Below are 23,170 nucleotides of genomic sequence, written 5' to 3' on the forward strand. Positions count from 1 at the left end.
CGTCTAACATTTACACATAACGCTCTAAATTAATTTTAGCTATAAGTTTACCGTGTTCTTCAAGAAATAAGAGCTGATACTTAGCTTATTAATCTTTAATAATTACGTCTTTACTAGAATGAAAATGAGCTTCATCTGAATACAAGATTTTGGTAAACATTGAAGGCCCTCAATTGTCCGTTTCATGAAGCAAGCCTGAACCTGAAATTTGTAGATGTGCATGTTAAGATATGAGTGCAATGCGATGTAATGGGATCCATGTATATTTAAAATTCAGTGATTAATTTTATCAAGAATGGTGTACAGAGGTAGTAGCAGAAGAAATAAAAAATACAGTGATATCAAGATGTCTTAACAAGTAAACACACCATCAAAGGAAACAAGAACTAAACGTAAAAAGGTAAATATGCTCTCGCTTGAAAGCCAAATATATTACTTTGATATATAATTGTTAACAAGGGGGCTTGGACCTCCAGGGAAATACCACTACATAAAAAAGCCCGCATAGGCTCTACCTCATGGGTGGTGTGGAAAAGAGTTCAAAGTAAATATAATAAAACAACTCTAACCTACAAACTATTATACCTATGTTCTTAATTGTAGTTTTAAGTCATTCGATAATATATGTATTAGACGTACTATAATGTTAAAATAAACTAAATATGTTTGATAACATCTTTGTTCAATTATTTTATTTAGATTAGAATGTTCTTGTATGTCTAAGTAAAACTGAACTAAAACTCAGAGTTGATGCGGCAACATTGCGACGTTTTGACGTCACAAATTTCGATGATATGCGTCATACAAAAGAACTTTGACTAGACTATAATTCTAAATGAAATACCAAAGTATTGGCAACAGATGACTCATTTGCAGATATTAGAATTTATAATGCAGTTAAGGCAAATATCGAGAGTTAATATGCTTTGGCAATGTGGATCTTTTAGATGAAAGGCACGACGATTATAACTAGAAAGAGCAAAACATTAAGATCATAGAGAAATATCTTGAAAAGCTTACTCTTCGATAGCCATAAAACACGTGCATTTTTTAAAAATATAAATTCCACCAAACAAGTGAAAAATATTTGACGCTAACAATTGATAATAATTATATTAATACCCATCTTCAAAATATTTTAAAATAAAATATTACCTTTTACAAAAGCAATTTTTACGAAATACTGTTACAAAATTACTACCGCAGTGTCACCTTAGAAAAGATTTATGCCGTTAATTCATTATTTTGGAATGAATGACTACTGTTAAACATTCTGTATACATTTAAAATGAGTGGAGATTACTACTAGTAATCCATTATATAATACGTTTAACAAAACCAGTCATCAATACATAACAAGCATAAATAAATTTTAAAATGACCATTCTTGTTCCTTTGAGGGCAACAATATACTAAAGCGATAGAACGTCCACATTGCTAAATAATCTACTACTTAAAAAAAACTCGATTTATATTCAACCGGTATTATAATTGGGGCTAAAGTTCAAAGTGGTTTAGTCGGACAAGTGATAAGAATCGTAACAGTCGGTTCAAATATTTCATATTTTTCGGTTGAATTTTTAAAACTGAATATGCAATACGGCCTTTAAACGTAATCAGATGGCTGATAATGCAGAATATTCCAAAGATCTTGATGTCATTGAAGAATATATGAAACAGTATGGAGGTGGTGAAGTGCATTTATCGAATGAGTATTGGAATGAAGGAATCGCCATTATTACCTTAGATAATCCTCAAAAAAGGAATGCATTAAGTGGTATGTATGTATTTAAAATCGATTTCTAAAGGTAAAACGAAAATAGTATTAGTTGGTATTAGGCCTATAGTTAAAACTCCATCTATGTCCGAGGATTAAGATATGGTAAGTAAGATCAGAAATATTAGAAATAAAATTAAATATAACAACATAAAGTAGCTTTTATATAATAATTGATCATTAAAAAAATCGTTCCGCACCATCATAATTTACACAAAAATATTGCTGCAATTAAGAAAATAATACAATATTACTCGAATTGCGATAGGATATGAAAGAATAATGTTATTAGACTACTGGACTTATTACTTTTTAAGCCCTTAATTGACGTTTCTTCACCTTTCAGTCAGTACTTTATAAGTATTTTAAATTACATTTTTATTTTAGTTTTTTTATTTTTATTTTTATTCTTATTTATTTTTATATTCTGCAATGACCATTAAAGTAAATATTGATTTTAATATTAATATACTTATAATATTTAACCGTGTTTGAAATATTCTTGAGTCTATCGAACTATTTTTTCAAAATGCAGCACTCCATCTCCATTTAATTTCTAATTCCAGAATCATCAACCAAAACCTACAGAATATTTGTTGATATCGCAATGAAGGTTTTGCAGACGACAGACACCTTGCGTTACCAGTTTCATTGTCGTGTTTGGTTTAATTATTGGGGTTTATGGATGGGTAGGGATTTGATCAGGTTGTATTCGTATTCTAAGGGACCAAGGGACAACCTCACATTGAGCATGTTCGTGAAGCTTTTCACTAACGGGATGCCTGATTATAGGTGTGTGTTCGCGTTCGTCATAAACCATGGGGCATTGAGTAAATTGCGAACTTTTTTAGACTGGAACACTTGGAGTAATGCAATTGTTTCTCGGAGACGTACCTGCATCAAACCTGTGCTCCGTAGAGGAAGACTTGGCGGACTACCATTTTACACAGAGTCGCTTTCTGGGGAGTTTGTAGTTTGTTTTTCTGCAGAGGAGTGGAAATAGTAGGCTGTAAACGCAATTGCCTTTGCAAATACCGTGCTGGATTTGAGCTGACCATTGGAACCTACGGTCATATTGAAGACCGAAGTAATTATACCATCTGGAGCCAGGGGATAGGGACTTTTCAATTTGAAGGCGGTATGCGCGGAACCTTCTTGCAGTGGAACAGAATTTGTACCACGCAATCGCTTGATTACTTGGACTTAGAGCCTGATGCGGATGGCGTCGGGGCGGTAACCGGTGCTGAAGAAAGCTGTGACATCTACATAAAATGCTGTATGTGATTGTTTGGAAAATGAGAAATTAGCCATATAAACGTTGAACAAGGCTGGGGCTAGTGATGTACCTCGCGAGACTCCTGCAGTGATTTCGCCGATCTTTACTTCAAAGGATCTATCTTCCAAGTACGGTAAACCTAGTGGATTACATTTAAAGATTAGACCGTTTGGCCAAACTTAAGCGAACGCTTTGGAACCTCTTATAAGTTCCTAATGGATGGTTGCAGCGACGCGAGCAGTATGATGGAGGTTTGAGTGTTTGGCAGAGAAACCGAATTATTCGTCAGGGATTATGTGGTGCACGTCAGTGAAAGGAAAATGATCCCAGTCACTCCAGTAACCAGGCTGGGTAAGACCGGATGTCTTCTGGGATGATTTCTAAGTTGGCCAATCTCGCCAATCGGTAGGCTTAATGCTGAACACCGTGGTTCAGAGCCCACGTTAAACAGTAAATCCAGTCCACATAAACCCTCGTTGGTAAAAAGGCATTAAATTTTTTTTTGATCATAATTTTTTGTAATATATTGCTACTTTTAAAGCTTAACAATTATGAGATAGAACTCTGTATTAATCTCTTTTTCGATGTGAAATCTTATAAGACCAAATTAACAAGTTATAAGCAACTGCAGCATAGAAATCTCCCATACTGATAAGTTTATAATAAAATATATATGTGGATAAATTTACCATCATATTCTACAATCCCTTTACTTCATTATTTTCCCTCATTTCTAGCAATATGGCTATACGTATCGTATATTAAAACACACGCAAGTACCTGATAGTGTATCACCGCTCATTATTAATAATCCTTCTCAATCCTTTCTTTTATATATTCTTCTAAAATCACAAAATTATTTACTCAGAGATTTGACTCTATGATGATATTCTTCGAATAATTCATCATTATTTGAATTTATAGTTTAGATTCAACAATTATTATACATATCTCTTATTCCAAAATGTTATTTCTTTGCAGGTAGCGGCAATAGATCATCTTTAAATTAGTTAAAAAAAAGTAACTGAAAAGATATTATTATTTTTGTTTTAGGGAAAATGATGGCCGATTTTCGAAAATGCGTACAAAGACTTCAACAATGGAAAAATGGAAAAGCCGTTATATTACAAGGAGCAAACCATAACTTTTGTTCAGGTGGTGACCTTGATTTTGTACGAACTTGTCACACAGAAAAGGACGCATACTATTTCAGTTATTTGATGGCCGAAACACTGGATAGTTTCAGTAGATTACCACTTATTAGTATTGCGTTAGTTCATGGACCTACCTTGGGAGGAGGTGCAGAAATTGCAGTTTCATGTGATTATATTCTAGTCACTAGTACCACCAAATTAGGGTTCGTTCATGGAAAAATGGGTATTACCACTGCATGGGGAGGTGCAACAAGGTAATACATTTACACTTACTAATTTAATAATGTTTCTCATTATTGTAACTTTTGCTGCTAATGTCAATTGAAAAAAATATTTTAAGAATGCATCAAATGCACTGTAGTGTTACATTATTCATGGGCTATCTTTAGAATACCAATTGAGGTGAATTTAGAATACAATTTAGAATACCTAAGAAATGCACATTTTTAATAATTACACTTAGAATACATCATCGTGTCAGTTACAAATACAGAGATATATTTAGTTTTCTTTGTTCTATATCCTTAAAAAATCACTACAATGAACAAATTACTAATTAGTCATTAATTTTATTAATATAGAATATTTCATAGATATCACTTCAATAGCTTGAGTATCTCTTTCTGGATCTGTTATATTAATTGTCTCTTTTAAGTGATAAAACACTATTTTTCAAATTCGTATGAAATCCGTAACATGAAAGCTAATATAATTTTTATTGACATTTTTCACAATTTTGTTAATATTCTTGAATATATAAAATAACATATATGGTAAAACAGAAGTATATTAAGAAATAATATTTTAATTTATTTTTAATATTTAATGCATAACTATAATTGAAAGTAAAAAAGCAAAAATTAGCTGAAAAAACTGAATTAATTCGAACATATTAATAGAAAAATAGTAAAATTATAACTGTATGATTATGATACTTTTGCTATAAAGTTAATAACAAATAAGTTCTTAATATTTTACACTTTTCTTCATCTTCAAATTACTGTAGGTGAATGTTATTAATTTATTTTAAATGTTCAGTTTGAATTGTGATTTTAATCTCTCAATCTCAGTGTTTAATCTGCAATCTAATTTTTATATTGGATATGAATCACTCTCCTTTTTTGAATTGCTCTTGAACAGCGGCCCAACAACCTGAAACTTACTAAAATGAGCCATGGGAGAATTATCCTTCTTAGAACTATTTTCATCCCCAATTATTTGAAAGCGCCCTCTGGATATAAACAATATACAACCGATCTGCATTGATGTTTATAACTTTCAGGTTGTATCTCTTGCTTTATATATTGAATTCTGTATTTAATATATTTCATTTTTTATTAATATACTTAAGATATTTATGAATAGTTATAAAACCGCAAGAAGTTTAAATAGGATTGTGTTAGGTGATTATCACTTGAGAATTAGCTGAGAGTTCCTTTGAAAAAATATGCTCATTGTTTTTATTTTTTATTACAATTATCAATATATCAATAAAACATCTAAACAGGTAAATATAACATTTAATAAGGTTTTATTACACATTGTTTTAAATCAATTTATTTACAATGTTTTGATAAGTATTTATTTTAAATTTATGACATTTAATTTATTTTTAAAAGTGCTTTGGAATATTAAAAAAACCGGATAAAGAGTACTGCAATAAATCGTTTCTAAGTTCAACAAAGCAACTAAAATCAATAACCAGTGGATATTTGCGCTATTTTAGATAGAATGTACCAATTTACCTGAACGTACCTCTAATTAAAGCAAGTAAAGACTGTCCAAACACGACAAAATTAGCCAAGCCATGATGATGAATCAACTATTTAATGAGTTTTTTTTCTCGGTAGTTAGTTTCTCATATTTATTATTTTTGTTTGTTGTCAAATATATTTTATGCATTTAACTTAGCTCTCGTTAATTTTATCAGAAACCTTGAAAAATTATTGGTAAGATACTAAATATATTAACATGGCACAAAATACAAATTACTTTCTATGTCGGTTAATATAAACGTATATTACATTTTAATTTATGATATTATAATACCAAAGATACACAGGCACCTACACAAATTGTATCTAAATTAAAACAAAAATGTAAATCATCTTGTCCTGTGATGCTTTAATATAGATATATTTTAGTTTTATTTTGAAATAAATGTTTGTTGATAAAACTACCAAGAATGTTTCTATTTTACATTGATAAAATTTTTTATAGAGTTAAGCAAATTTAGTGCTAGACATAAGGAGTAACATCTGGAAAATATATTTAGCGAAATATCCTATCTGAGTGTTTTTAAATATTCTGCTATGTTTAAATAGACAATATTATGCTAAAAAATTATAGTAGAACTATATTGACCTGCTTTCCATGCACAGCTCAAGTATATTAATTGTAATCGACAGCGATCCCTAGTTTTTATATAAATAAATATATTGTAGTGTATGATACTTGATGAATTGGAGGCCGATTTCAAAATTCTTTTTTTATTAGAAAGAGTACACTTCCGAGGTGGTCTCATTAGAATCAAATTATCATCTTTTGGGGGGAAAGGGGAGAAATCGATGGAAACGCTCGAATTTCAAAGGCACGTACAAAGTTTTCACATATTTTTTATCTAAAATAATCATATAATTGTGTGTTACTAATAATAATGATAATGTAATAACTGATAATGATAATGTATAATGTAATAATGATAATGTAGTAACAAATGTTTCTATGGTGTGATGATTAAACCTCCCAAACAGAGGTCGCGGGTTCGATGCCTAGAGTCGACAATTATTTATTGTTGTTGTTTAGTTAGAACATTTGTTAAATCACCTAGGCTAGGTAGCAGACCCCAGGGCCTGAAGCGCTCCTTATTTATACCATTGTCTATTTATTCCTATTTTTCTTCATAGGGGCTGAAACTTTACTTGGCCTACCCATTGTAATATTACATAAAATAACTGCGTGGTCTATTAACTAAAAAGAGAAAAATAAAATATACAGCGATTAATATGTACACATTTTATTTTATTTTATTTTATTTTTTGTTTTAGAAAATTTAGAAAAGAAAGTGATTATTGTTTAATTCTTAGTGAGTTCTTCATTTATTTTTTGAAGTCGGTTATTTTTTTTTGTTAAAAATATGTTATGGTTCTATTCGATATTGAATATCTAAAATAAGACACATCCTTATAACAGCATTAAATACAAGCATTTGATTTACAAATTATTTTAATGGTTTGGTCTATTAGGATTATCGTAATAGATTCATTAAGCATCATACACTACAATATATTTCATTTTGTTTATCGTTGAACAAATAAAAGTTAAACATCTATCTGGTGGGAACATTGAGCAATCCCTGGATATAGTTCTTGGATAACCAAGAACTACCTTAGATATCCGCAAAAATCCTATCATTTTTAGGATATGCCTCGAAAAAGTAAAAATGAATACTTTTTCCAAAACTTAATACATAAAAAGACTATACAGTAAGAGTAATGTAGTTTATAGTTTCAACAAAAATATTTTTATTATCATTTAAATTGCATTATGGAACTATTTCCATTACTTACAATTAACTTCTGAAACGAACATGTCATAATGCACTCTTACATACCTTGTCACATTATTTGGATAACACATCACTATTTATGTTATATTTCAGATTATGCAAAAAAATTGGCCGCAAAAAAGCAATGGACTTATTTCTAACCTCGAAAATTTTAAATCCTCATGAATGTGTCGAAATTGGTTTAGCTGATGATATACTAGACGGTGAACATCATCTAAAGGAATGTCTAAATTGGACCAGGAAACGTACCCAACATCATGTCTCATTGATCGGAGCTTTTAAAGAAGCTACTTTGTTGATGGTAGATGATCCAGAAGAATCAATGAAAAGAGAAAGGGAATTATTACTTCCCCTGTGGGGTGGACCCGCTAATAAAGAAGCCCTTAGTAGAAATATCAAGCACATTCAAAATAAAATATGACAAATTTTTCGCTTACGTGCAATATTACTGATTAAAATGTAGTTAATATATCATGTTTTATTATATTATAATAACAGTATTATTCGTAATAAATTGGAGTTTCTCGTCGTTAACTAGCCTGAATAGTGGTTTTTTACATACTTTTATATGACATCTTGTCGATCAACCAACAAATTTATTTTCTGGTAAAAACATCATGTCTAACTGTATTTAATATATTATAATTCAATTATATGTCTAATATGTTCCTGATTAACAAATGTCATTGAATTGAAAATGCATATGATGACATAATATATGTTTAATCTGGTCTACAACTACTCAGATCATTATTTTAAATCGATTATATAATTATCTGAGGGAACAATAGATATTTCACTATGATTTGTTTCAAGAAAGATCAGTAATAAAAGCAAGATCATCCTCTTGAATGAGAACGCTCTGTCATTAGTTGCAAGAATTGCAAAGGATGCAACTCGAATGGGAAGTCCTTCAGCATCCAGAGTACTCACCAGTTAGACCTTCTGGTGCACCTAAGGGATGCTGAAGAAGAGTAACAATCTATAAATATCATATTCTATGGTTCGCATTGTCGTCAACACATGCATTATTGATAGTGAAAAAGTTTAGAAAAATACATAAAAAAAACAGAGTACAGTACCTACTAGAACTAAATGCTTAAAGCAGTCAAAGATAGCTTAATGGTTAAAGTTGTGTAGTTTTTTTTAGTAATTTGAAGCGTTCAGAGTTACAACACTTCATTGTCATTTTAATGTTCTATAGATTTTCTTTATTTACATGTAAAATTTTCAAACTTCCCAACTACCCGATCGAAGGTCCAGGTACTGATTCTATTATCGAAAAAACAATTAACAAAGGGCATGTAAATATTATTGCTCAATACAATCACAATTCAATTATAACTACTACAGCCATAATTAAAAAGCAATTACTTAATTTAACTTGATAAATCTAAATACAAATATTTTCAGGGGACTTACTCTCACTGCTTTGAACATCATTGCTGGGCAGTTTAGTATATTTTATAATCTAGATGGATGATTTTAGCTGACATTTTCTTTTTCTTATTTATTTATTTTGATATTAAAAACCAGTCTTCGTCCGGAATTGTGTAATAGTGTTTAAAATTTCGAAAATGAAAGTGTTATTAATTTTTTTGTGCTATATTTTTTCTACCGCCAGTTCTCCCATTCAAGATTACTTATATCATCGTCAGCAACTAATCACTGAATCGAGTAATGCAGCTATAGGATCCGATATAAATTTTACAGAGAATGAACTGATGGCAAACGAAATTGTTATGCAGTACAAGTATATGGAAATGGAGGACGGATTTCGAAATCCCGACAGATTTATAGCCGGAAACTCGTTCTTCGAAGCTAAAGATTTGATAGAAAAATCCTGCGTTTATAAAATATTACAACTGTTACCGAAAGGGGGAAATTTACACGCACATGGTAGAGGAGCTGTGTCCAGTGAATATATATACAGAAATTTAACTTATAGGTAAGAAAAAACTAAAAACAAACATCCTATCATTAGATACCACGACGGCTTATTTTAAAATTGTGCTATTTTAAATAATAACTTTTTCAACAAGGAGGAATAATTATCGAATGCTTTCTTTGTATGAAACATTTGCATCATGGGCTAACAATTCTTTGTTTTTCATTGCGATAGAAGTTTCTTCATTGGGTTTTTGTGATTAGTTCAACAAAATTTCACCTGATATATTTCAGCAGCGACTTTTGATATTTGCCTGATTTAGCGCCGTCGTAGTTTTGGCCTAAACTCAAAAAATTGTTTCGAATACATTCTATAATTTTCGAGATGGAGAAGTTTAAAACCAAATCCAAGAGGACAATAAAGACTAAAGAAAAAAATTTCAACCACCACTTCAAAGACAGGAAAAAACGTTGGAAAAGTATGTTATACATTGAAAAGGATGAAATAAATTTCATTATCAATATAGTCGGCACTCGGGCAATGTCACTTCTCAGCCTATTAGTGTTGTAGGCGTCGAATATTCTTCACTAAGTCAAGTACAGGAACGCTTGCACTTGCTTCTACTTAATTCAAATTCACAGCATCAGGTGATCCATCAATTGTTAATAATTTGGCCTTTTCTTCATTTATTCCCAAGACATATGGCTCTGTAATGGGAGTGATATCATTATGGATGCTAGAAGCCGCAAACATAGTACTATCATCAGCGAGCATTAGATTGAACAAAGAGGTTGTAGAATTGTACTGAACGTAATCTTTTACTTTTTAACTCCATCATGACGCTGCAACATTTCTCGGCGTCTTGGAAATACGCACATATAGCGGTTATTCTCGAGAGAGGAGCAAAATCATATCCATCTAACTATAGACACATCAGCCTTCTCAGTACCATTTCGAAGCTTGCCGAGAGGGCAATACTCTACGCTCGCAGCTCTTTCACAAAGGACATTAACACCATTCCTGATGAACAATTCCGCTTTCGCGCTCACCATTCATCCATCCATTAGGCTACCCGTCTGGCCGCACACATCCATCACGCTCTTGACCAATGTAAAAAGCTTGAAGCTGTCCTTCTTGACCTAACCAAAGCCTTCGACAAGGTCTGGCACTCTAACCGCTCTCATCTAGTACTATCTATCGGACAGATCTTTCCAGGTCAGGATCAGGAAACCATTTTCCAGTCGAAAACAAATCGATTCCGGCGTACCTCAAGGTTCCCCGCTGGCCCCAGCCTTATTTAAACTCTTTATTTCGGATCTGTCGAGAAAAGAGCACATTGACGTCGCGTTTTACGCTGACGACACTGCTTTCTTCCCGGCTGCCAGGTTCGAAATTACAATTCATGAACGTTTACAGAAGCAGCTCGATCATGCGGTCAAGTGGTTCAAATTCTGGAGGTTGCAAATCCACCCCCTGAAAACCCATCATTTTCCATACGAATTTTCCATACGCACTACGCGTCCCGCAATTTAAGATCGACATCACAATAATTTCATGACTGGATAACGTCACGTACCTAGGTCTCCACTTCGACCGACGGTTCGGTTGGCATTCCGAAATCCAAGTTTGTTACACCCAAACAGGTCAAACGGCTTCAAGTTTTCCAAAACAAGCTCCTCAGGAGAATCTTAAATGCCCTATGGTTTTCCAAAAATAATCAAATTCATAGGGAAACTAGCAATCCAGAAATCAAGCACTTAATATCTTAATCATACCACAAATAACAACTCAGCTCAAGTTCTTTTGAAAGCGCGCTTGTTCGCGAGCTGGTCGCGTCGCTGCAGTCATAACTTTTGCCCCCATATGACAATATCCAGTCGTGTGTTAACTCAAGATCGCGAATCAATAGAATCGCCGGGTCCTCGTCCTCAATAACGGCTGCCCGATCAGCGGATGTCATAACACCAAATTTAATGCAGTAGAAGTAGCGATCCACAGGGGTTAACTGTGAGGCGGTTTCGGTTTAGTGTATTGGTAATCCCAGAGGCAGTCCCACATAAAACGGTCCAACGTGTCACTCCAAGAAAAAAAGAACAAGAAAAAAACTCGTATTTATGAATTAATTCTAATAGAGTAAAAATTTTCTTTCAACAAAAAATATATCTGAATAATGTGTTGTGGGCTCCTAAGTTAGCATATTTGATAAAACTTTAATATAACTTCGACATAAATATTACTGAAATATCTGATGTATAACATATTTTAGTATTAAAAATCCTTGAAAATTAATTCACGGTTTTTATATGTGCACATATTAATTTCTATTTAATCAATATTTAAAGACATTAATTTTTTAGGGACAATCTTTACGTTAGAGCTTCGGATTTGCACATTTTTGATTTCCAATTTTTCAAGAGTGATCCAGGATCACCATGGATGTTGGTATCAAAACTACGACTAATCAGCGACGAATTCGATATCAAACTAAAAAAGAAACTAACGATTGTCCGTACGCAATCAGAGATGGAGAATGACACCATCAACAGTATCTGGGAACGTTTTGAGAAAGCTTTTGGTATCATTAAGCCACTACTTACATATAAACCAGTATTTGAAGACTACTATTATCAGGTTTCTCATCACGCAAACTTTTACCATATTATGAGTATTTTTATTTTCATTTTCTTAGTGTTTGTTAGAACAATACGAGGACAACAACAAATACATTGAGTTAAGAATCGGGCTAGAGACCCTTTACGACTTAGATCAACGACAGTATAGTGCATACGAAAAAATTCAAATTCTACAGGATATTTCACAAAAATTCCGTAAAGATCATCCCGATGCATGGGGCATGAGATTAATTTTATGCGTAAATCGTAATGCTGGGACAGAAGAAATGAATAACACCCTTAAAATTGTGCAACAACTAATGCTAGAATATCCAGGTTTTGTTATAGGATTTGATTTAATAGGACAAGAAGATACAGGTATAATTTCATTTTCATTTTAATCATATATTATATTATATACTCAATTTAATTTGATTAATTGATATTTTAAAAAGCATTATGTTTTAAATAAAACTAAAATATGTTAATAATATTTCTATTATCCTATATTCACGGTAAAAAGAAAGGTTTTACCTGAGTTCTAATAACCATGTCATTCACTCATAATCATTTTTCAAACGAATGATTACAGTCCATGAAAGTGGATCACATACGACAATAACAGGTCAATTGAAAAGTCCCTGGCCTGATACATATATGGCGCTACTAGAATTAAATCCATATATTTTTTAGTTAGCCCTAACCCTCAAAAGATGCGTGGATAAATTTGACAGCTGTCTGGTCATAAGTTTGTGATTTATAGCATTTTGAGTAAAGCAATTCTGTATTCTTCTGTTATTGTGAAAAATATGGATAAAAAGGAATTTCGCGCATTGATAAAATATTCTTCTTTGAAGGGAAAAATACAGTTAAACCAAAAACTTGGCTTGATGCCGAGTTTCCGGACACTGTCCAAGGAAAATCAACTATAAAGGATTGGTATGCTAGGTTTAGACGTGGTGAAATGAGCATCGAAGATGGTGAACGCAGTGGAGGTTGTAACCGACGAAAACATTAAAAAATCCACAAAATAATTTTGAATGACTGTAAGTTGAAATTGAATGAAATAGCAGACACTCTAAATATATCAACTGAATGTGTACATCATATCATTCACGAATATTTGGGTATGAGAAAGCTCTGTGCAAAGTGGGTGCCGCGCGAGCTCACTTTTGACCAAAAACAACGAGGAGTTGATGATTCGCGGAGTGTTTGAAGATGATTAAGCGTAAAAAACCCGAGTTTTTTCGTCGATATGTGACAATGGATGAAACATGGCTCCATCATTTCACTCCGAAGTCCAATCGACAGTCATCCTAGTGGATTGCACAAGATGAACCCGCTCCAAAGCGTCGGAAAATGCATCAGTCGGCTGGCAAGGTTATGGCGTTTGTATTTTGAGATGAGCATGGAATAATTTTTATTGACTACCTTGAAAAGGAAGAACCATCAACAGCGACTATTACATAGCGTTATTGGACCGTTTGGAAAAACGGCCGCATTTGAAGAAAAACAAAGTGCTGCTTCATTCATTTTGCGTTCCACTGCTTCCAACCAATTCACATTTGTATGTTCCTCTTGTGAGATGTCCTTTATAGGTTAGGTTTCTATTCTCAGAGTTTAAATAGCATGAGTGGATTTGATTTGGATTTCCTCTATTTTTCATTGCTTAAACCATGACTCTATTTTAATCAGATGACATTGGAGTCAACAGACAAATATTTAATTGCACGGAGAAAATTGAAAGGGATTGGCCAGGAGATTTGAAGTTCTTCATGCATTCACCCTATAGCTAAGACATTTTCTATTTCTACCACCATATGCTCTGGTCTCTGCAAAACGATTTTAGATGGGCAAAGCTGACCAATAATCACTTGTTTTCATTTTTCGTGAAACAATATCAGTCTGTTTTTGTGCCTGTTCAAATTCATGGTTTTAAATGAAAATGTACAAAAAGTAATCGATCAAAATGGTACAAAATCATAATTAATTAGTGTTTTAATATAAGTTATTTCCAAATATATAAATTAATATGATTTTTTGTAGGAGAACCCCTTTTGTCGCATATACCAACACTACTTAAAGCCAAGGAAAATAACATGAAATTCTTTTTTCACGCTGGGGAAACGAAATGGTACGGAGAACCGTCTGATCTCAACCTATTCGACGCTGTTCTTCTAAATTCCACACGGATAGGACATGCATATGCTTTATTGAAACATCCAAAACTATTACATCTAGTGAAGGAGCGAGCAATCGCTTTAGAAATTAACCCGATATCAAATCAGGTAGATAATCGTTCATAATTGATATTATTAATTCAGCTGACGCAATTCGGTAAACGAATTCGTAATATCCAATGAAAATTATATAAATTGTTTTACGCTGCATTTAGTAAAAGGGAACAAAAACGTACGCAAAGTAAATTCATTTTTAAACCATGAGTCACTATGTGTCAATAAAAACTGATATGGTATACAATATTAAAAATTGTATTAAGTAAACTACCCCAAAATTGTTTCTTTTTCTAAATTAATTTTACACTAACAATAATAATAGAAAAAACAATTAATAAAATGAAACTGCTATTTCATTCTTGGTAACTACAACTGAAAAAAACTCAGTTAAATATGGCTGTTATTAATTATATGTATTTTTATTTAAGGTACTTGGTTTAGTGAAGGATTTACGAAACCATCCAAGCAGTTATTTCATTGCAAATAATTTTCCTGTGGTTATAGCTTCTGACGATCCAGGAATTTGGGATGGCAAGGCACTCAGTTATGATTGGTATTATACATTTATGGCCTTGGCAAGTAAAGAAAGTAACCTGAAGCTCTTGAAACAATTGGCAATAAATTCTATTTTATATAGTAGCATGGAAGAAGAAAATAAAACAAAAATGTTAAGGCAATGGCAAGAAGATTGGAAAAACTTTATAGACAATGTTATTAACGATAAGATGAGTTGCGGAGTACTTAATCATTTTAGAAATTATATTTATAATTTTGTATAAAGTATGAATTGCATAAGTAGTACTGTAAGACTGAGTTAACTTTACTCTTTAAGATTAAATGACTTGCTTCTTTGTATTAAACTTAATCTTTTATGTCAACCGTTTATTCCTCTTTACATGTCTATTCACGAAATAATAATATTGAACACAAGATTGAAATAATATTTATAAATTATATAACAAAATATGATAATGTAATAACTTCAATAAGCTTAATCCACTCCATAAAATAACCGCCCTACCATATAAAAATGACACTTAAATTGGATAATAAATTTGAAATTTGAATACATGACTAAACCTAGAAATATTAAAAAACAATGAGTAAAGCAGTTTTAACATAATAATTGTATAACCAAAAAAAAAACATTAAGTCAAACATTCCATCTGCCTTATTCGCCTGATTTGGCACCACGTGAGTTTATTTGTTCCATCAAGCCGATAGTAATAGTATTGTAATGAATTAATATCAATATTTCACGATATCAATATTTTTAAAATCCTTTGAAATTAAATACGCTAAATTATTAATAAATTCACTAACATTTAAAATTAAGTACCAATTTTTTTTAATATCGATGTATCAGCCACAAAAATAACGACGTATCAATATCTTCGACCGCTATACCAATATATTAATATTTTGTTAACCCATATTTTCCGATGGTTTTTCAGAAAATTATCGATATTTAACTGCAGGCTAATATTCTTTTAGATACATTAAAGATATTTTTTAAATATTTTAAAAAGTATCGATATTTGTAATAGACCATTTAAATTAAATTTTTGGTACTTATAATGTAACATATAATGTGTCCATGGCTTTGCCTACACAAATGGACTCTTTTATCGAAATATTCCATTGCCCTTTTGCATAAATATGAATATGTGCATGTGTCAATACGCTCAACTCGGTAATATCAAAAGATGAGCTGTTGTAAGATATCCGAAGACTGTTTTACCGATTTTCACTATTCTGATCATTTGTTAATTGATGTTACAGTTATACATTATTGCGTGTTCAACCACGTTATGCTATTATTAGTTAGGTGAAGTAAATGTTGTTACGAAATAATAATAAAACAAATCAATGGATTAGAACGACTTGCTAAGCGGTAACGGATTAAAGCTGACAAAATCCCAGTGAAATATAAACGGCAGGAACTAAACAGTGGCCTTGAAAAACCTCAATGTTTTTTTGTAGGTCACCTTTTTCAGTTGGTAAAAATAATTGAAAAATCTTTTATATACAGAACCAATCAATAGATACCCAAAGATGATTATTATAATGATTATGTAATGCAGTAATATGACATACAGATACATCAATTTGCTTTTATCAAACTTTCGAATTATCAACATTGCTTACAGGTCAATTGAAAAGTCCCCGGCCTACCATAGTAAAACACATCGTTTGCCAAAATTAATTTTTTTATTCAACGTAATTCCCTTCAGGGATACACTGATTATAGCAACCCTCCAACTTTTCGATGGACGAACCTTGCCATTTTTGTAGTACAATCTGTCCTTTACTTCAAAATAGGCTTCAGATTCGGCGATCGCCTCTTTATTCGACGAAAATTTGATGAGAACAGGAAATAGTCGCTGGGTGCTAGATAGGGAGAATACTGTGGACGATGAAGCAATTCGAAGCCCAGTTCATTGAATTTTTCCATCGTTTTCACTGACTTGTGATACGGTGCATTGTCTTGGTGAAGCAGCACTTCCTTTTTCTTCAAATACGGCGGTTTTCGTCCTTCAAGCGGTCGAATAACGCTATGTAATAGTCGCTGTTGATAGTCCTTCCTTTTTCAAGGTAGTCAATGAAAATTATTCCATGCGCATCCCAAAATGGAGACGCCATAACCTTGCCAGCGACTGTTGCGCTTTCCCACGCTTTGGAGCGGGTTCATCGTGTGCAGCACACTCGGATGACAGACGATTGGACTTCGAAGTGAAATGATGGAGCCATGTTTCATCCATTGTCGACACAAAACTCGGGTTTATTGCGCTTGATCATCTTCAAACACTGCTCCGAGTCATCAACTCGTTGTTGTTTTTGGGTAAAAGTGAGCTCATGCGGCACCCACTTTGCACAGAGCTTTCTGATACCCAAATATTCGTGAATGATATGATGTCCACGTTCATTTGATATCTTTAGAGTGTCCGATTTCAATTTACGGTCAAAATCATTTTGTGGAATTTTTTAATGTTTTCGTCGGTAACAACCTCTTTTGGGCGTCAATTTCGTTCACCACGTCTAAACTTAGCATACCAATCCTTGATAGTTGATTTTCCTGTGGCAGTGTCCGGAAACTCGGCATCAAACCAAGTTTTTGCTTCAACTGTATTTTTTCCCTTCAAAAAGCAATATTTTATCAACACGCGAAATTCCTTTTTATCCATTTTTTTTTCACAATAACAAAAGTGGCTTCACTCAAAATGCGACAGCTGTCAAATTTATACACGTATCTTTTGAGGGTTACGGCTAACTAAAGAACATATGGATATAATTCTAGTAGCGCCATGTATGTATCAGGCCGGGACTTTTCAATTGTCCTGTTACATTACTTTATGTTCTCGTCAGTATCAAACTTTATTAAAACACTAACTCTGCGGGCTAATAATTAAAAAGAAAGAAAAAAAGAAGTAAACGTTTCTAACCAGTTTCGTTTCAAAAGTTTGTGATTATTGTTTATTCTTCAGAGTAAAGCTGGGTCTCATTTAAATATATACAATTATAACAGTACAGAATATCAAAAGGTTTTATTATTTTGAGTGTGTGTCCTGTTCTGGTGTTATACAATAGTGGTAATACTTCAATATTGATATGAGAATGGAACCTCTCTTCATGCCTCCTTGCGATTTTCTTGATTTCCTAAATCTTTATCTGAAGGTCTCGGTGTAACTAATCACTCCTGTAGTGATAAAATATTTAGCGTTATTGCTATGTGGAATGATAGTATTATTTTTATTTCACTTTTCTGATCAGTCTATTGTCCATCATTTTCTACAACATTTTCCCCATTGCAGTGTAATACCATGTTGAAAAAAATTATATTGATTTGGCAGCGATCCAATCATCAATACGTTTTCGTACTTCTTATACATATTCATATTAATAACATATTCTATTTTCATCACCAGCCACGTTACGCAACAGAAAATTCTTCTATTTTAAATAGCATTTTCTGTAAATTCGTAGATATCAATTTTCCCACTTTTGGAATTTTTCTACCACATATAACAGCCTGAGAGCTGTCAGATTTCTTTTGAGAATTTGTACTGAATTCTCCTCCAATAAGTTCTCCAGGCCATCCTTTATAATTTACATCAAAATCGCCAATTTTAAATTCTTGTAACCAATACCAACCAATAAGAAATAATATTCTCGAGCAACATCAGCATAAGTTTCCAAAACGTCTGGATGGGTTCGGCAGCATAACAAAACTAACGGATGTCAGTGTTAACAAATTCATACCTCCTATTTTAACCAATAAATACAATTGATCAAAATACATACAAACACCTAATAACTTCATTACTATGTTTGTTTCTAAATATTCATGTAATGTGATACTAGTATTTACTTAAATATTATTCAAATGTTAGTAAACTCCTATATTTTATTATTAATTTAAATACATGACTATTAACATGCCTAAAAAAAAGATATTTTTGGCCGATAATTTTTTGACGGATATATCGATATAACGATATTTTTATCACCCGATATTTTTCGAAATTTTGTCAAAAAAATTAATTATTTTTTTTTGTATACTAAATATATCAATATATATAACAAAAAATTATCGATATTTTTTTCTCCAATATATCAAAATTTTTTAACAAATATCAAATATAAGTTATAAATAACAAATATAAGAATAATATATGGATATTTTTTAAAGTTTAAAAACGATATGTGGATTTTTCTCGGCGGCCGACACTCTTAGTCCAAGGAGAAGAAAATTTATGGTATTTATTGTATCCAAATATTTAAAATCGCAATTAAGCCCTAATGCTTATCAAACCAATCCCTTATTTGAATTAAATTTAAGCAAACCAAAATTATTATAGAAACATGTAGAATTTAGATATCTGAGAATTTAAAGAATCATTGTGCGTTGGTCGAGTATTTAACGTACTTTGTTCTATTTTAGTTTTTATAAAGAAAATCGAATATTACCACTTCAACTCAAGCACTTTTCTCATTAGAATTATTAGTTCAAGTATCTTATCTATAACAGATTATTCATTTTACACATGACAAGGCAATATAATGGATTTTGATGTTAGGTCCGCTGTCCAATGTGGATCTAATCAAATATTGGATCAGAGTTAATGATTCCACATTCAATATCGATCCTAATCTAAATATTGACTAAAAATGTTTACATGAACTTAACATGATTATTAAAATCAATTCATTTTTAAAGAATTAATTTAGAATATACCTTTTCAATCCAAGTGGTAAGTTATTATTATAATGCTGTCCGAATTTTCAACCAGGGCTATATAAAATTGATGGTACTTCTTAGGCGACAGACAGCTTTTAAATACAGAGATGAATTTGGTGACCTGAGATTGAAACAAAATATGGGAATTCAATTTGATATTATAGACCAAATAAAACTGAACAATAATCACCGACTGGCAGTTTGAAACAATTTAAAAGAAACGTTTTAATAAAGTGAATGATGTCTGTATACTCCGCAATTTGTATTTTTACTTCTTTTTAAATTAAATCTACATAAAAAAAATGTCAAAAAATTTCTCGATTCTTTGAAGAACTTAGATTAACTATATATTGGGCAAGAGCAAAAACTTACTTTGTTTGAGTTTTTTATCTTTGATATGATAAAAGAATGTATAGAGAATGTAAAAGAATGTATAGAGAACCAACACCAATAGAAAATCGGTTAATGAAATGGTTTAGGAAAAGGAACCATTAATGAAATGAAATTTCAATGAAAAGAAATTTCAGGAATTGGAAGGAATTAAATTAACTTTACAGCATTAAAGCATTTGTAAGAACCGATTTTGTAGAATCGATTTGGTGAAGATGTTTGGGCAATTAAAACACTGGATTCAACTGAGTCGCTCTCTATTTATTTCGACAAACCACTCGGTCAAAGGCCCAACACAGAATGAATCAAACTGGCGGGATCTTCATCCTGTCCGGATGGCATTAGTACGAGCGCCGTAGCGTTCATTATAATTTAGAAGAAACTACTTTAATTGCGACTTATGCAACCATATATACATGAGGACGTTGCATGTAGGCGCATCCACCCAATTATTTATATATCCAACATTACTTAATACTGATTGGAAAAAACTCAAAGTTATTCTCATATATTACGAATCAGCTGTATTACGGAGATCTTATTCTCTTGACAGGCGGATAAAACTTCCTTTAATTAGCCTAGGTGTTAAGAATGTCGAGTGATTGATTTCCATTCGGGATATAGATGTTTGTCATTGTGTATATGTGAGAGTTAAAAAAAAATTGATAGGAATAATATTTCCATTGACACCAGTACCCAGATCGGATCACAACCATGTCAGTCATTAAGGTTCACGAATTTCCAAAGATCAATTGATTGAACACGATATTAATCGGCGCGGTCAAATGGATCTATGATTTGAAGCTGACGTTAAGCGGTAAATAGTTATTAAACAGTCTAAAAAAAATCAGCGTGGCTAGATGATTCTCCATTTATATTTACACTAGCGACCCGCCCCGGCTTCGCACGGGTGCAATGCTGATACTAAATTATTTACACTACAGAAAAAATATGAACATTGTATATAAAAACATAGCGGCCCGCTCCGACTTTACACGGGCATAAAATATATATGTCTATGTCACTCTATGAAAACATGATCAAAATCGATCCAGTATTTTTGGTTCATTCATTACTGCCCTTGGCCCGTACGCATTAAATTTGGAGTAAAACAATTCCTCTTCCCCTATACTTACTATGCAGATTTCCTGCTATCTTTGGAATATCTAAATTCATACAATTTTTATTACATTACACATTTTTAAACGCAAATTTTAAATTTGTAATATCTCCGAAAATATTTGTTTAATTTACATGCTGTAAGGAACCATATTGATCTATATTAATTGCACGCTGTATTTCAGGTACTTAATTCGATAAGGATTAATGCCGTATTACTTAAAATAGCTTCGTAAATAAGCCATTTTCTCACGTAAAAAGTAAACAATAAAAATGGTTAATGTGGGTTATCCCTAAAAGATAAACATATACCATCGCGGACTTTTTTGTAGACCTTTTTATGGTGTACAATACTGTAGTACGTTAATTTGATCTAACTCGTAGGGTTAGGCAGCGTTTTTGCTAATTGCTAAATAAGCTTAAAAAATAGGTTAATTTACGACATCACGTTAGAAACCTCTAAAATTAGCAATGTTGCCTTAGTATATTATGCATGTATTATACATATAAACCTTCCTCTTGAATCTCTCTATCTATTGAAAAAAACCGCATCAAAATCCGTTGCGTAGTTTTAAAGATTTAAGCGCACATAGGGATATAGGGACAGAAAAGGCGACTTTGTTTTATACTATGTAGTGATTAATAAACCGATCATATATTTTAGTAAAAAGATATTTTAAATCTAATTATCATTAAACATGTCTTTTTTTATTTAAAGGCGCCTTAATAGTGGTTAAAGGAATATGTTGTCTAAATTATGTCAGAGGTTATAATAAGCATTAAATTAGAAGCTTAAAGTAATCCAACAATATTATAATCACTGATAAGAGATATTTCTGTAAAATAAACAATGACAATGGCAAAATTATTTTTAATAAAAGAATATAAATTATTTATTTTTGGACTATATATACATATATATATATATATATATATATATATATATATATATATATATATATATATATATATATATATATATATATATATATACAAAAATTGTTGTTAAAGTTATCTGATGGCGTAAGAAAATTATGGAAATTATAAATGAATTAAAATTATATCTATAAACATGTATTACTATAATTAGTGATTTCGCTTGGGTAAGAAAGAACGTTGAGGACTACCAAAAAAATTATTCTAAAACTAAGAAATTTCTACGACTTTTTAGTCGTTCGCGTGATTTCAGGCGTCTGTCTTTATTAAATATATTTTATTAAATATGTATTATTTAAAAATACTGTTTGAAATAGCCTACCAGTCATTAAAAATGTTGAAAATCAATATCATCTGTATATAATATACATTATAATAAACATAATATAAATATCCATATGTTAACAAATAAAATATGTAACACCTAGGTAATTATCTCTTATCAGATAAAATCCGTAATGTCTGTGTGCAATTCTCAAGTCACTCTATATAATTTAGAATGAAAACGAAAGCTAAAATAATAATGTCCAGCTAAAATGTTATCATATAAATAAGTTATTACTTGAGTGAAATAGTACGCGTGGACAAAATTCAAAGTATTTTCTAAAAATTTAATATTTATTAAGTGTATACTTTTCCATATAATCCATGTTTCTTTATTTTATACTTACCCCGGCATCCCCAAAAGACCCAGACCTAATGACTCAGGTAATCCTTGAAAATCAGGTAACAATGTCATTGGAAGAATCTGACTAGGATTGTGCATTCCATTTGAAATGGTATGTGTTCTCCAACCAAAAGTGGCAACAATGTATTTTCCAACAGGAAAACCTTTGTTTTTACTCTCTACAATTCTAAAATAAATAAACAAACTTAATTGTGATTTTAAACATTATTTTAATATTCGTTTATATTGTAAATATCTTCGTTATTTGTCTTTATGTTATGCAAACACACCAATGAAATGAGGTACT

The 23,170-nt window shown here is 31.7% G+C and overlaps 2 protein-coding genes across 4 annotated transcripts; both read left to right on the plus strand.

The window, feature by feature from the left end:
• Nucleotides 1-1,520: 1,520 nt before the first annotated feature.
• On the plus strand, nt 1,521-8,319 carry LOC143194097 (ethylmalonyl-CoA decarboxylase). Of its 2 annotated transcripts, none has more exons than XM_076400666.1 (3): nt 1,521-1,777; nt 4,107-4,461; nt 7,869-8,319. In XM_076400666.1, exons 1-3 carry the CDS (start codon nt 1,621-1,623, stop codon nt 8,194-8,196), a joined length of 840 nt encoding a protein of 279 aa, XP_076256781.1. In that variant the 5' UTR covers nt 1,521-1,620; the 3' UTR covers nt 8,197-8,319. The 2 variants fall into 2 exon arrangements, with proteins under 2 accessions (XP_076256781.1, XP_076256782.1); XM_076400667.1 differs by lacking the exon at nt 1,521-1,777 and adding an exon at nt 3,297-3,404.
• Nucleotides 8,320-9,245: 926 nt separating this feature from the next.
• Nucleotides 9,246-15,372, plus strand: LOC143194096 (adenosine deaminase). 2 transcript variants are annotated; one of them, XM_076400665.1, is made up of 6 exons: nt 9,246-9,723; nt 12,021-12,294; nt 12,353-12,653; nt 14,322-14,563; nt 14,941-15,091; nt 15,150-15,372. In XM_076400665.1, exons 1-6 carry the CDS (start codon nt 9,353-9,355, stop codon nt 15,182-15,184), a joined length of 1,374 nt encoding a protein of 457 aa, XP_076256780.1. In that variant the 5' UTR covers nt 9,246-9,352; the 3' UTR covers nt 15,185-15,372. The 2 variants fall into 2 exon arrangements, with proteins under 2 accessions (XP_076256780.1, XP_076256779.1); XM_076400664.1 differs by having other exon boundaries at nt 14,941-15,372.
• The last annotated feature ends 7,798 nt before the right edge of the window (nt 15,373-23,170 follow it).

Source organism: Rhynchophorus ferrugineus, unplaced genomic scaffold, assembly GCF_030347505.1.
Source record: "Rhynchophorus ferrugineus isolate W39M unplaced genomic scaffold, kcgeb_rfMv2 rfM3, whole genome shotgun sequence".
Classification (NCBI taxonomy): domain Eukaryota; kingdom Metazoa; phylum Arthropoda; class Insecta; order Coleoptera; family Curculionidae; genus Rhynchophorus; species Rhynchophorus ferrugineus.

Coding starts and splice junctions, on each gene's coding strand:
- LOC143194097 (XM_076400666.1), top strand. CDS start 1,621: ATGGCTGATAATGCAGAATATTCCAAAGATCTTGATGTCATTGAAGAA. Junction 1,778..4,106: donor AAAAAGGAATGCATTAAGTG/GTATGTATGTAT, acceptor TTTTTGTTTTAG/GGAAAATGATGGCCGATTTT. Junction 4,462..7,868: donor GCATGGGGAGGTGCAACAAG/GTAATACATTTA, acceptor GTTATATTTCAG/ATTATGCAAAAAAATTGGCC.
- LOC143194096 (XM_076400664.1), top strand. CDS start 9,353: ATGAAAGTGTTATTAATTTTTTTGTGCTATATTTTTTCTACCGCCAGT. Junction 9,724..12,020: donor TACAGAAATTTAACTTATAG/GTAAGAAAAAAC, acceptor TTAATTTTTTAG/GGACAATCTTTACGTTAGAG. Junction 12,654..14,321: donor AATAGGACAAGAAGATACAG/GTATAATTTCAT, acceptor GATTTTTTGTAG/GAGAACCCCTTTTGTCGCAT.